At 39.3% G+C, this 13,975-nt stretch overlaps 1 protein-coding gene across 1 annotated transcript in view; it reads left to right on the plus strand.

The window, feature by feature from the left end:
* The first annotated feature begins 2,070 nt into the window (after positions 1–2,070).
* Positions 2,071–13,975, plus strand: part of LOC124722967 (protein OPI10 homolog) — a 95,783-nt gene continuing 83,878 nt past the window's right edge. Inside the window, exon 1 of the mRNA XM_047248136.1 lies at positions 2,071–2,218. Coding sequence (XP_047104092.1) covers positions 2,189–2,218 — 30 coding nt within the window. The 5' untranslated portion in view covers positions 2,071–2,188. The remainder of the gene's footprint in view (positions 2,219–13,975) is intronic.

Genomic DNA, 13,975 nt, shown 5'->3' on the forward strand with positions numbered 1-13,975 from the left:
AACAAAATGAAAATTAATTAAGAAAAAACTCAGAGGGTGCTATGCAACCTCAGCGATACTGGAGAACTGGGTAAGGCAGCAGAGGTTAAACTTCTGGGCTTTCTCATTGATACCTAATTAACCTGACAACAGTACACCAAACATGTATGTTCCAAACTTTCATGGGTCGTGTACCTCTTGAGGAAACTGAAAAGTATAGTACCAGAACAGTACCTGCTAACTGTGTACTATACAATGTTCCACAGTCATATCGGTTATGGGCTGTTGTTTTGGGGCCAATCTGCAGGTTGCAAGAATGTGCTTTTACTGCAAAAGAAAGCAATGAGGATCATTACTTCAAGCAAGCAAGCAAAAACAAAGAAAAAAAGACCACTGTAAACCAATTTTTTACCGTGGGAGCAGTTTAAAACTGGTATTTTGTGTAAGCTAAAAAAGCAACCCTTCTACAATATTGAAGAATTCTTCTCTAGTAATAGCATAGTGTTTACCTGAGCTGCAGCTTAGTTCCGTAACTCCAGCAGCAACAGTTATTTTTAATTTCATTATACACTTGTATCTATTTTATTGGTGTGATATTATTGTAATCTATTTTATAACTTAAATATGTCTTGCAGTATTAAATTACTATTATAGTAGAGTTGTATTCATGTATTTTGATAATGTATCTTGACGCAGTCTGTCCAGCTGTGGCTGGTGAATGACATAGAATTGGTAATAAAGGTAATAATAATATCAGCGAGTATTGATGTTAAAGTGCAGGTTACGGCATTAGAGCTGTGTCAAGAGTTAAATACAAGACAGATGAAACACAAATGTTAAATTCGAAAATAGATATTGCACAAGGATAAATGAGGAGCCACGAAGACATTTACAAAAGACTTGAAGACGAAAATGCTGTCTGCTATAGTAAACTAGCCAACACCTGGCGTGTACAGATATTCTCTGCAGCCATACCACTCTTACAAGATGTTAGTATTCGTTGATCTAGGCATGTCTAACAATTAATTTGTAGTTTAACAACTGCCACATGACACTCCAGGACTATTTCCCACATATAACCCATAATTAATTCAATGTTTGGTCTCACAAATCACAAAGTTTATGTGACTCTCTTTTTTAGTCACGTATTAAGTTTTTTTTAAATTATTAATCCAAAAACTCTTTCGAGGAGATTGTTGCATAGACCTACAACACACACACACACACACACACACACACACACACACACCACTACAGATTGTTATTGGTGTAGTTCTAGAAGCTGTGAAAGTGTAACTGCTGACCACTATTCTGACTTTTTGTCAGCGCTAAAATGAAAACACATTGAAATTGAATAGAGTACACCAGCAATTGCTCCACGACAATTGCAACAGAATTCTCGTGTTTCGAAATACAGCCCCTAGGGAGCAGTGATGGAAGTGGCGTAAAAAAGTACAGCCATGTTGAATTTTTTGACGCATATGAAGTTGCATATCTTAAGTTGCTCCACTGAAAACTGAGCGATCGCGCCTGAAACTTCATTGCAAATGCAGTGTTCCACTAGCTGTAGCTACACTTTTGTTTCCTGTGTGAACCCGGCTGGTAGTAAACTGATTTACTGGACCAAAATATATACACAAATAAAACTACACGAATTTATACAGATGTGAGTAATAAGCGTGACATGTGGAATTGGTAACTGTTTTGAAGGGAACGTTGAATGGCAGAAGGAGAGTACGCAGGAAGTATCAGATGGGGGATAGTATTAGAATAGGATACAATTACTAGGAAACGAAGAGGGTAGCAAATGACAGGAATGCATGGAGAGCTGCACGTGAAAACCTACCCTAGGGCGGAACGCAGATGATGATGATCTCGTAAGAGAAGTCCCTTTTATGGAGATATTAATTCATTGCTGGGCGATAAAGATCTAGTAATGCCTTTTAATTTATGATATGTTGTTTTATATTCCAGAAGATAACTATTTATTTTAAAACGTGTTTCTTGTGTTATTTGGCATGGAGGTAAAATATTTTTACCTCCATTGTTATAGGTCGATCTGTCGACTTGAATAATATCTGTGCACACTGCACGGATTGTATGTTTGTGTTTTGGAGTGGTGTAAGGGTTTGTTGACTTGTTGTCTTGCCGAGAAAAACGCGTGGGGAAAGTTGTGTATGATCTACATAAATAAAACAAATTTACAGGCATGTTTGGTGTAATAGTTTCTGGAAGACTGGTGAGATATTTCATAATGTATAACCATATCTGAGTCGATAGTGTTCTGAACATATATGAACTTTCACACTGTTTTCAAAACTAAATAGAGATATGAACACTCTAGGTGGTGTCTTAATTAAGTGTTTTTTTTTTTTTTTTTTTTTTTTTTTTTTGTATACCATAGATTGTTAAGCAATATGTTGAAAACAGGAAACAAAAACTGAATACACGACATAGTCATCGAATGTTAATGCTATTGTATTGGGAAACGCCTATCAATGATTAAACTTCTGTTGTTGTTAATAGCGCATCCACAGTTTATATTTCATGACTAAAAATATAATGCACCTCGACGAAAAAAGTCACCCCGGCACAGTTATGGTTTTTGATATGTTGTGTAAAACGGGGAATGATAAACAATTGGGCAGCAGAAACCACTAACACCGGCAGGTGATGATAAATTGATATGTTTGTATTACAACCCTCATGTATAGGAGCAGGATTCAAATCTGCGTTCTGTAGTGGAAGTAATTACTGTTTCCACATCCCTTGAGGCGAATGCCTGGATGATGTCTTCAACAAGAACTTAGCACATTTTTTTTCCACCTAATCTTCCACAGTTATGTTCGCCAGGTTTGTTAGAACATCGACGGAAATCTGATTACTGTGGTAGCAGGCTGATCTGGCAATCCCACCTCATCTTATTGCCCTTGCTTCACTGGAGAATCAGTAAAAGACCGAAAAAATTGTGAATGATTTCCTCACTTAGTGATTGGGAACAACATTAATGTTCATCCGAAATTGAATCTAATACTTACATATACACTCCACTTGCAGAGTTCAGCATGAAAATATACTTATTCGTGCTTTGAAGTGCATTTGTAGGGGGTAACCTACCTTATGGCTGCCATCCGGAAACCACAGGTTGCATATTGTAACATCTGTTATTAAATAAATTTCTCAAGACGAATATAATTATTTATTTATTTGTATCATCTAGAGAAGCCAACATTCTGTTTTCATGATTTTTCTTACGTTTACAGTGATAGCATTGTCAAGCCATCACAGAATTTCAGGTATCTGTATACACATTTTGCGTCTGAAAATGTGTGTTTTTATGAGTCTGAGAAATAATTTGATGTGAAGAAAGAGTAGAGTGGTTTACACAAGTTGCTACTGCTGCTATTCTTCTTTCTCTCTGAGAATTATTACAAAAGGAAATAAAAAGTATAGCGTCAACTGATCAGCAACAAAATCATCACCATATATAATGCTCGAATATTACTTGTTTCTTTGTTAGAGCACAGTGTAATAAAATTGTATTTGTCTGAGCTAAGTATGAATATTTTGTGGGTCCATATAAAAGAAGCAGCTGTGTGTGTGTGTGTGTGCATATGTGCTAAACTGTCTGTCTATAATAATAATAATAATAATAATATACTCTTCAAGTGTGTTTCCATTAGGAACACTTTGCTCCATTACTACATTAATGAGATCCGAGATAGGAGGAAGGGCAGCATCGGTTGTAAATTTTTAATCTCTTTATTGCAGATCGATTGCAGCTTCTATGTAGCTATCTTCATTGCTACATGAACAAAAGAACATAATGAGAATCAGACATTAAAATGTCAATTAAAACCAGATCATAAATACACCAGCTTGCAAACCATAAATGTACATTTACCATTTATATTCAAGTCATGAAAACTCATCATAAAGAAAATTGCATGTGTACCACATTGCCATTACAAATAACAAACAGTTAAATGAGTTTGCTGCTTACATTTCCCTGCAGCTAACCTTGGTGTGTGACATCAGTAGTAACTAGCACCCTCTTTATAACTGTCATTTGTATACAACATTTATTAAAATATATTTAAAAAATTAAATGTAGTAGCTTTACATAAAATTACAATGGCATCCTTAAGTACAGTACTAATAACATTGGTTTTTGTATGAAACCTATAATCATTACCAATATTAAAACAAGTTTTACGTTATGAATACATATCACACACTGAGTGCATAAGTCTCTCTTCCAACTTGGCTTAAATAACAAAAACTAACTTATATGGTTGTCAAGTATGAACCAGCATTATGATTTCAAGGAGGTACAATACTCAAATTGACTTATAAAAATTTATCAATCTTTATTATACAAAAACAGTGTTAATAATAATGCAGATGCATGCACTGTCTGTGGCTACTGGCAAATGGCTTGGTTCATGAGCTATGAATTTTGTTCTCACTTAATGAGCCATCACATGGCACTACATAAAGCTGTATTTACGAGGTGTTGTGTGTCTTTCTTTGAACCTCTGAAAGCCCCTTGTTTTTGTTAGTTAGGGGGCTCTTGAAAATCTCCCATAATTGGTTGCTTCTCATTGCTACCTGCTCATTGAGCAAGGTGGGAAATTCTCTGATAACAAAATATCTCCATTTCCTCCAGGAGGTCCAAAAATCTGCCCTTATCTCCTCTATGTAGCAGCTTCAGTTGCGACATCAGACCAGGAGGACCATTCCAATGTCAACAAGATGAGCAGTAAAATTTGGTTTTTTGTACTATATCCCTCCCCTCTAATGCCACACGCTCATGAAATTTCATCTCGAACCCAGTTCGCCGTGTGTAACAGGCATTGCAATTAGGACATTGTAATTTATATACTCCTAATTCTTGCTGAAGAAAATTTGTTTTATATCTATTATTAGCTTTCAGACACACAGTTTAGCTTAAGTTGAAAAAGAAATGATAACTTTTTTTTTTCAAAATAGCTGCTGTCCTTGTGCCATAATATGGCAACATAATGAACATGTTGTTGCCATCAGTATATTCTTGGCAATAAGCTATAATCGATCTGCAATAAAGAGATGAATAATTTATGAATTGAATGTGTTTTCGATAAGCAAATGTATACTTCTGTGATATTCTTCTGAGCATGCTTACTTGAATGTTTCAAGTTGTTCTACCTTATTTTTTGATTTGTTCCAGTACAAATGTTTGCGTTCATCTCTCTTTCTTTCTTTCAACAGCATCTATTGCTGATGTTCAAATTCATAGTGCATCTTCCAGTTTGACAGTTTGGTTTGATGAGTACATCAGTCTGTCTTTCCACTGCTAGCACTTTTTGTTGGTGCCAGTTCCATATGTTAAGAGTTCTTAATGTATATTTTGACTAAGTGAGCTGAAGGCATGTAGTAATACCTGGTGTGGGGGTGTACAACTGTCATTATGTTTGTGATACACGTCTACACTGAGTGTTCATAAAGAATTATTACTAAATCAGTCATGACTGAGAGGTGCAGCTGCATTTTACGATTCTGTTCAAAACAGTCGCTGCTAGTATGCACAAAGTTGCTCAGCTTGCTGTAGTACGGAATGTACTCGCAGAGTGCTCATTTATCTTGTAGTTCATAGTGAAGCAGTTTCAGCTTAGTGGTAGTTCAAAGTATACTAAGAAAGTATTGTAACACAGCCCAATTTATTTTATTTTGCAATGTAATTACCACTAAACTCAGTGCATCTCTTCTTCATCCAAAGTGACCATTAAATTGTTTTTACCAAGTGTGTTCCTGGAGATGGTATATACTTGTGGGGGTTTCACTCATCCCTCTATAGTTAGTTAGTCTGTTGCTGACTTCCATGGTTTGCAAATGTGTTTCCATTATAATTGTGATATTAATAAAGTACATATAACTGTATCCTGTAATTGTACTGTAAAGTACATAAAACTGTATTGGAGTTTTATTCAGTTCACTTTCCACATGGTAGACCTGCACAAACATTTTCTGAACAACCTCCTTATCCATGGTAAAGCACCATGCTATCATTAGCCTTTTCCCAGGAGCAATATCTGTGGTGAGTGTGTTCAAGAAATGTGAAGTCTGCTTCAACTTAACAATCTTGGCTGCCCATCAGTGCTAGCAGTCCATTATTAGAGCTAGTGCAAGATAAAGTGGCCTGTGTACAGAAGTCACATTCTTGCCCAGAGCATTGAGCAAGCCCTTCTCTGTTCTATTGGTATAGCCCACTCGGCTGACTGTTGGCCAGTATGCTTTGAGGTGTACTGTTAGTGATATCTCTATCCAACATATTGTGTACAGTGTGAGAAGAAACTACTTCATTGTCAGAAAAGCAGCTAAACCAGTTGTAAACAAATAAGACAACAGACCCTAATTCAACTGAAATTTGGTTTTACAGAGACTACTCTGCTCACTGGCTCCTTTCTTAGCTCATATTTATTGTGGATCTTTTCCATGGTGAGTAGTCCCAACAGACTGGAATAAAGTGCTAGTTGCACCTGTCTATAAGAAGGAAAAAAAGAATGACTTGAGTCTTAAAGCTCTATATTATGTTCAGTTTCCAAACACCCACATCTTATTCTTTTAATTGTTTGGAAGAAGTATCCTAGTAATGAAACTAGATTCCACTTCATGTCCTGATAGTCTTTTATGAGTGCATGCCTGAAGAAAATCTCTGTATTCAAGCCACAACATGTCAGATAACTACTAACCGTTAGGCTGGTACAATGGACTGCATATATAGGCGAGACAGCAGCCTGATGTCCTCCTCCTTGTTGTGTGAGAGTTGCACTCTATTCCACTAATGTCATTCAATATTGGCAGTCATCGCATGGCTGAAGAAAAATTAAAGCTTTTGCTCATTGATGGTACAGAACTGTTATCCAGTTCTTGTTTGGTACTCTTGTATCACAACGGATATTATGAGGTTACAGTTGGATCAGCAGTGGGATTCCCACTGCCACTGGCTACTGTGTCACAGTACAAATGAACACTGAACAGTGAACTTTTTTATTGAATCAAACACAAGATGGCACAGAATACAACAACAAGAAAGCAACAGCCAGAGGCGATACCAGGTCCATAACAAAGTTCTAGTCCAGCATAGCCTTGCAGATCTGTAGAGCAACCAAACAGCATAGCGTTTCAGAATCTTGGGTGCGGTACAGTATCATGACAACAAAGAATGTGTCTTGGAAGCTGATGTTGGCCTAGATATATGCCATCATAGTGGTCACCAGCATTGATGGTGGTAGTGTTGAGTAGGTGCACGCATCCAGTGTCATAAACTCATACAAGGTTGGGTGGGGGGGGGGGGGTGGTGATGGTGGATCCTAAGGTGTCAGGCCCCAATTCTGCAGCTAGCTAGACTCAGCTCAGCGTAAGGGGCCAAAACAGTGGTGTGCTGGAGCAGAGTACCACTCTTGAAGTGTGCCGGGCGGCAAATGTTAGTGGTAAATGGGCATACAACACTCCTCCCCTCTGGATGGGGGGTGGCCCCATGCTGGTGCACGACCTCCATCTCATCTGCAGTACCTTTCCCCTTGAGACCTCAGGCACCAGGAGCCCCCTGATCTAACCCAAGTGTAGTGCTGAAAGAGGCCTGGGCGGCAGCATTGGCTGGACTGCTGGGCAGTGGCGGGGATACGGGTGTGACAGCTGAAGCTGGAGGTGAGGTCATGACGACGTCTAGGCTCCCGAGTTGTGGCCATCCCTTAAGTGTGCCCTCTGTTGATGTCCTCGGCTGAGGTACCTCAACTTCAAGCATCTGTCTTTCCTGTAATGGGGAAGCCGGAGGCAAGGCTGGATGCTCCTCCTGTTGCTGTGGTGGCCTGGAACAGCTAACAGTTGGATGAGAAGGGAGCAGGTGGAGGAGGATAGGGGGAGTGGACTCAAAGTTGTGCTCCTCTTCAGCCAAAGAGTGGGAAATCGGAGCGCAGTAAATGGTTGGTGAAAAGAGAAATGCAGACTGAAGTTGCATAATCAGAGCTGGCTGTGGTGCTGGAGATAGTTTGCTCTCCAGTATGTAGTGTGAAGACTCTTCACCACAGTCTCCAGTATCTAGTGTGAAGGCCCTTCACCCTCATTGCCAACTAATGGTGGCAGCTAAACACCGATCTTGTCGGCCAAACCCCCGGTCCCATACTTGTGTGCCAGGCTAGAACTCGGTGTAGGAGTAGTGATTGGGGGATTGGGTGCACCCATTAGCACAGGCAGTAGAAATCGAGTTCGTTGTCTGTTTAATAGGTGCTGATGACCGCACAGTTGAGTGCCCCACAAGCCAAAACCTTTTAATAGCTCCATCAGGCTCTTCTCCAAAGGGTGTCACTCTATATGAACTTAAGAGAAGTGTCAGAGTGTGTTCCGTGGGTGCATCTTGTATGTACTTGTCTACCAGCTGTTTGAATGTCGGAACCACATCTTACTTCTCCATGGATTGGGGATGAGTGCAAAGTGAACGGATTTGCTTTACTCCATTCTTAGTTCAAAAATTTTCAAAGACCTGTGCCCGAAATTGCTGATTGTTGTCAGTGACTTAATTCTGTGGCATTCCCTCAGTGCCAAAAATCCTAGACAGCACCATGACTGTATTGCACTGTGGTTGTGCAGCAATTGACATGCATGAGAACCTGGAGAAGGCATGTATTATGATGAGTCATTTGGTATTCAGGAAGGGTCCAGCAAAATAGAATAGCATCCATTTCCGTGGTTAGAGGGGTGCTGGCCATGGCAAAAAAAAAAAAAAAAAAAAAAAAAAAACATGATACTGGCTGCTTGCTGTTCCGCACATCTGTGCATTGGTGAACTAGGCACTCTATTTCCCGGTTGATGCCTGGCCAATAAGTGTAGTGCTGAACCAGTAGCTTGGTTCTGGAAGCTCCCGAATGTCTTTGATGAAGCAACTGTAGGACCTGTTGGCGTAATGATTTTGAAATTACCACTTGTGGCAAGTTGTGGTCCATAATTAAAAGGACCACACCATCTACTAGCATATATTACATAGCACATAGTAATGTCAAAGTGGATTAGATTTTTGGTTGGCCAGTTGTTCTGGCTGCCCCCTTCAAGGTGCCAACTTCTTGGAGAATGGTGTCTGCTCCCATAATTTCAGCGATTCAGGCTCCTGTAATTGGAAAATCATACATGGCTTGTTGAGCCTCATTGTCCAAGACAAAGAAAGGAATTCCTACTAATCAAACTTGTAGTCTGATCCCATGGGTAGGCACGGAAGATCATCTACACATGAAGGCATGCTGTGATGTGTTGGATCTCATATCTTGATAGGGACAATGTCCAGCACTGAAACTGATGAGCCGTATGATCTGGTAAATGAGCTGCTGGGTTGAATAAGATTAATGCCTTATGGTCCAGTCCCAGGCGAAACTTTTTGCCATAGAGAAATACTTGAATTTTTTTCAAAGTGAAGATAATCACTAGTGCCTATTTCTCAATTTGAGAGTATTTCTTTTGCGCAGAGGTTAGGGTTTTTAAAATGTAAGCAATGGGGTTCTCTTAACCATTGTCATCTCTGTGAGTGAGGTGTTTGCCACAACCAGCAACTTCATCCCAATTTGGAACACCACTGAAAAGGGTGCTGAGAGGAGACACTGCCGGAGCTCTATGATCACCTTTTCATTTGCTGTGGACAATGTGACTGCCACTCCTTTCTTACATGAGGTGTGTAATGGATGTGCTATCTGGAAAAGAGTGGGAATACATTTTCAGCAATATGTAATTTTCTCTAGAAAAGCCTGGAGCTGCTTTAGGTTTGTTGGCTGAGACATTGGTGCAATTGCTTCTGTATGTTTCTTCAGTGGTAAAATGCCTTCATGCAAGACAAAAGTTCTAAGTAGTCCACTGAATACTGAAAAAATTCATGTTTGCTGAGATTGCGCTTTAATCCTGCCTCCTGCAAAATGACAAAGAGTGAAATCACGTTTACTAAGTGCTGCATACTGGAACTTCCTATGATGATGATGTCACCTAATAGTTTATGCAGCCAGCCACATTGTGAATTAGCTGTCCCAAAAATCTCTGGAAAATTGCAGAGATACTGGAGACTCCAAAGACCAACCATTTAAATATGTGTAAACCATACATTGTGTTGATTTCTAAAATCTTCAGAGAACTTAGGCCTAAAGGGAGCTTTAACTATGCCTTGGCGAGCTCAACTTTGGAGAAGTAGTGTCCGTTTGCCAGCTTTGTATATGTCACCAGGCTTCGGGATTTCGCATATGTCCACTTCAGTGTGAGAATTCAACATGACCTTGAAATCCTAGCAAAGCCTGAGTTTGATGGATGGCTTCTTGATGATAACCTGGCAAGTTGCCCGCTGACCTGATGAGAGAGGTATGATCACATCCATTTCCTGCAGCCGGTAATCCCACCTTGACTTTGCTACATGTTACCAGTGAAATCACCCTGGGACAAAAAATTGAGGTTGTGCTGTAGGTTTTTGCAAAATACAAGTTTCGAAATTCTTTGCCTTTCCCAGGCCAAGAGTTCGTCCAGTTATTGGTAAGGTGCATTCTTGGGTACCAGATTGACTGCGCCATTGCATTCTAGAAAATAAACTAACGCTAAATCACAGTAAGACTCAGTTTTTACAGTTTCTATCAAACAATTCTACAAAACCTGACATTTTAATTTCACAGAATGGACATAGGATTAGTGAAACTACACAGTTCAAATTTTTATGCGTACAGGTACATAGTTAACTGTTGTGGAAAGCCCACATTCAGGACCTTGTTCAGAGACTTAATGCTGCCATTTTTACTATTCAAACAATATCTTAAGTAAGTGATAGTTTGACACAAAAAGTAGTCTACTTTGCTTATTTTCATTCACTTATGACATATGGTGTTATATTTTGGGATAACTCTTCCCATTCTCAAAGCATGTTTTTCGCTCAGGAATGGGTGATTCGGGCAATAAGTGGTGTAAGTTTGCAAACACCTGTTCACTAGTCCGGGTATTCTGACATTGACTTCTTAATGTATGTATTCTTTAATGTTGTTTCTTGTTAACAATATCAGCTCATTCCCAAGACTTAGCAGCTTTCACTCGGTTAATAGTAGGCAGAAATCTAATCTGGATTTGGATCGCACTCCCTAGACTCTTGTGCAGAAAGGCGTGCAGTGTACTGCTGCATCCATTTTCAATAAGCTACCACAAGAATTTAAAAATCTTTGCAGTAATTCATGCACTTTCAAATCAAAACTGGAGAGTTTCATCATGGGTCACCCCTTCTATTTTGTCGAGGAGTTGCTTGAAAAATTAAGATGATGCCTGTGTTATATTGTTGATTGTGTTTACATGAACTTACGGCTTGTCTTTTTTTGGGTTCATAAACATTTTATTTTTATCTGTTATTTTTTCTTTGCTGTATTTTCATGTAGTGACACGTTCCATGACTTGGAGATTTTGGTCCTATGGAATTAGACGTGTAAAATAAAATAATTTGATCGAAAATACAAAAAAAGTAAATGTGTTGAGGCATAAATGGTTCTCCATGTTGTTGTTGTGGTCTTCAGTCCTGAGACTGGTTTGATGCAGCTCTCCATGCTACTCTATCCTGTGCAAGCTTTTTCATCTCCCAGTACCTACTGCAACCTACATCCTTCTGAATCTGCTTAGTGTATTCATCTCTTGGTCTCCCTCTACGATTTTTACCCTCCACGCTGCCCTCCAATACTAAATTGGTGATCCCTTGATGCCTCAGAACATGTCCTACCAACCGATCCCTTCTTCTGGTCAAGTTGTGCCACAAACTTCTCTTCTCCCCAATCCTATTCAATACTTCCTCATTAGTTATGTGATCTACCCATCTAATCTTCAGCATTCTTCTGTAGCACCACATGTCGAAAGCTTCTATTCTCTTCTTGTCCAAACTATTTATCGTCCATGTTTCACTTCCATACATGGCTACACTCCATACGAATACTTTCAGAAATGACTTCCTGACACTTAAATCAATACTCGATGTTAACAAATTTCTCTTCTTCAGAAATGCTTTCCTTGCCATTGCCAGCCTACATTTTATATCCTCTCTACTTCGACCATCATCAGTTATTTTGCTCCCCAAATAGCAAAACTCCTTTACTACTTTAAGTGCCTCATTTTCTAATCTAATTCCCTCAGCATCACCCGACTTAATGAGACTACATTCCATTATCCTTGTTTTGCTTTTGTTGATGTTCATCTTATGTCCTCCTTTCAAGACACTGTCCATTCCATTCAACTGCTCTTCCAAGTCCTTTGCTGTCTCTGACAGAATTACAATGTCATCGACGAACCTCAAAGTTTTTATTTCTTCTCCATGAATTTTAATACCTACTCCGAATTTTTCTTTTGTTTCCTTTACTGCTTGCTCAATATACAGATTGAACAACATCGGGGAGAGGCTACAACCCTGTCTTACTCCCTTCCCAACCACTGCTTCCCTTTCATGTCCCTCGACTCTTATAACTGCCATCTGGTTTCTGTACAAATTGTAAATAGCCTTTCGCTCCCTGTATTTTACCCCTGCCACCTTTAGAGTTTGAAAGAGAATATTCCAGTCAACATTGTCAAAAGCTTTCTCTAAGTCTACAAATGCTAGAAACGTAGGTTTGCCTTTCCTTAATCTTTCTTCTAAGATAAGTCGTAAGGTCAGTATTGCCTCACGTGTTCCAGTGTTTCTACGGAATCCAAACTGATCTTCCCCGAGGTTGGCTTCTACTAGTTTTTCCATTCGTCTGTAAAGAATTCGTGTTAGTATTTTGCAGCTGTGACTTATTAAGCTGATAGTTCGGTAATTTTCACATCTGTCAACACCTGCTTTCTTTGGGATTGGAATTATTATATTCTTCTTGAAGTCTGAGGGTATTTCACCTGTTTCATACATCTTGCTCACCAGATGGTAGAGTTTTGTCAGGACTGGCTCTCCCACGGCCGTCAGTAGTTCCAATGGAATATTGTCTACTCCGGGGGCCTTGTTTCGACTCAGGTCTTTCAGTGCTCTGTCAAACTCTTCACGCAGTATCAAATCTCTCATTTCATCTTCATCTACATCCTCTTCCATTTCCATAATATTGTCCTCAAGTACATTGCCCTTGTATAGACCCTCTATATACTCCTTCCACCTTTCTGCTTTCCCTTCTTTGCTTAGAACTGGGTTTCCATCTAAGCTCTTGATATTCATACAAGTCGTTCTCTTATCTCCAAAGGTCTCTTTAATTTTCCTGTAGGCGGTATCTATCTTACCCCTAGTGAGATAGGCCTCTACATCCTTACATTTGTCCTCTAGCCATCCCTGCTTAGCCATTTTGCACTTCCTGTCGATCTCATTTTTGAGACGTTTGTATTCCTTTTTGACTGTTTCACTTACTGCATTTTTATATTTTCTCCTTTCATCAATTAAATTCAATATTTCTTCTGTTACCCAAGGATTTCTACTAGCCCTCATCTTTTTACCTACTTGATCCTCTGCTGCCTTCACTACTTCATCCCTCAAAGCTACCCATTCTTCTTCTACTGTATTTATTTCCCCCATTCCTGTCAATTGCTCCCTTTTGCTCTCCCTGAATCTCTGTACAACCTCTGGTTCTTTTAGTTTATCCAGGTCCCATCTCCTTAAATTCCCACCTTTTTGCAGTTTCTTCAGTTTTAATCTACAGGTCATAACCAATAGATTGTGGTCAGAGTCCACATCTGCCCCTGGAAATGTCTTACAATTTAAAACCTGGTTCCTAAATCTCTGTCTTACCATTATATAATCTATCTGATACCTTTTAGTATCTCCAGGGTTCTTCCATGTATACAACCTTCTTTCATGATTCTTAAACCAAGTGTTAGTTATGATTATGTTGTGCTCTCTGCAAAATTCTACCAGGCGGCTTCCTCTTTCATTTCTGTCCCCCAATCCATATTCACCTACTATGTTTCCTTCTCTCCCTCTTCCTACACTCGAATTCCAGTCACCCGTGACTATTAAATT

This window comes from Schistocerca piceifrons, chromosome X (genome assembly GCF_021461385.2).
Source record: "Schistocerca piceifrons isolate TAMUIC-IGC-003096 chromosome X, iqSchPice1.1, whole genome shotgun sequence".
NCBI lineage: Eukaryota > Metazoa > Arthropoda > Insecta > Orthoptera > Acrididae > Schistocerca > Schistocerca piceifrons.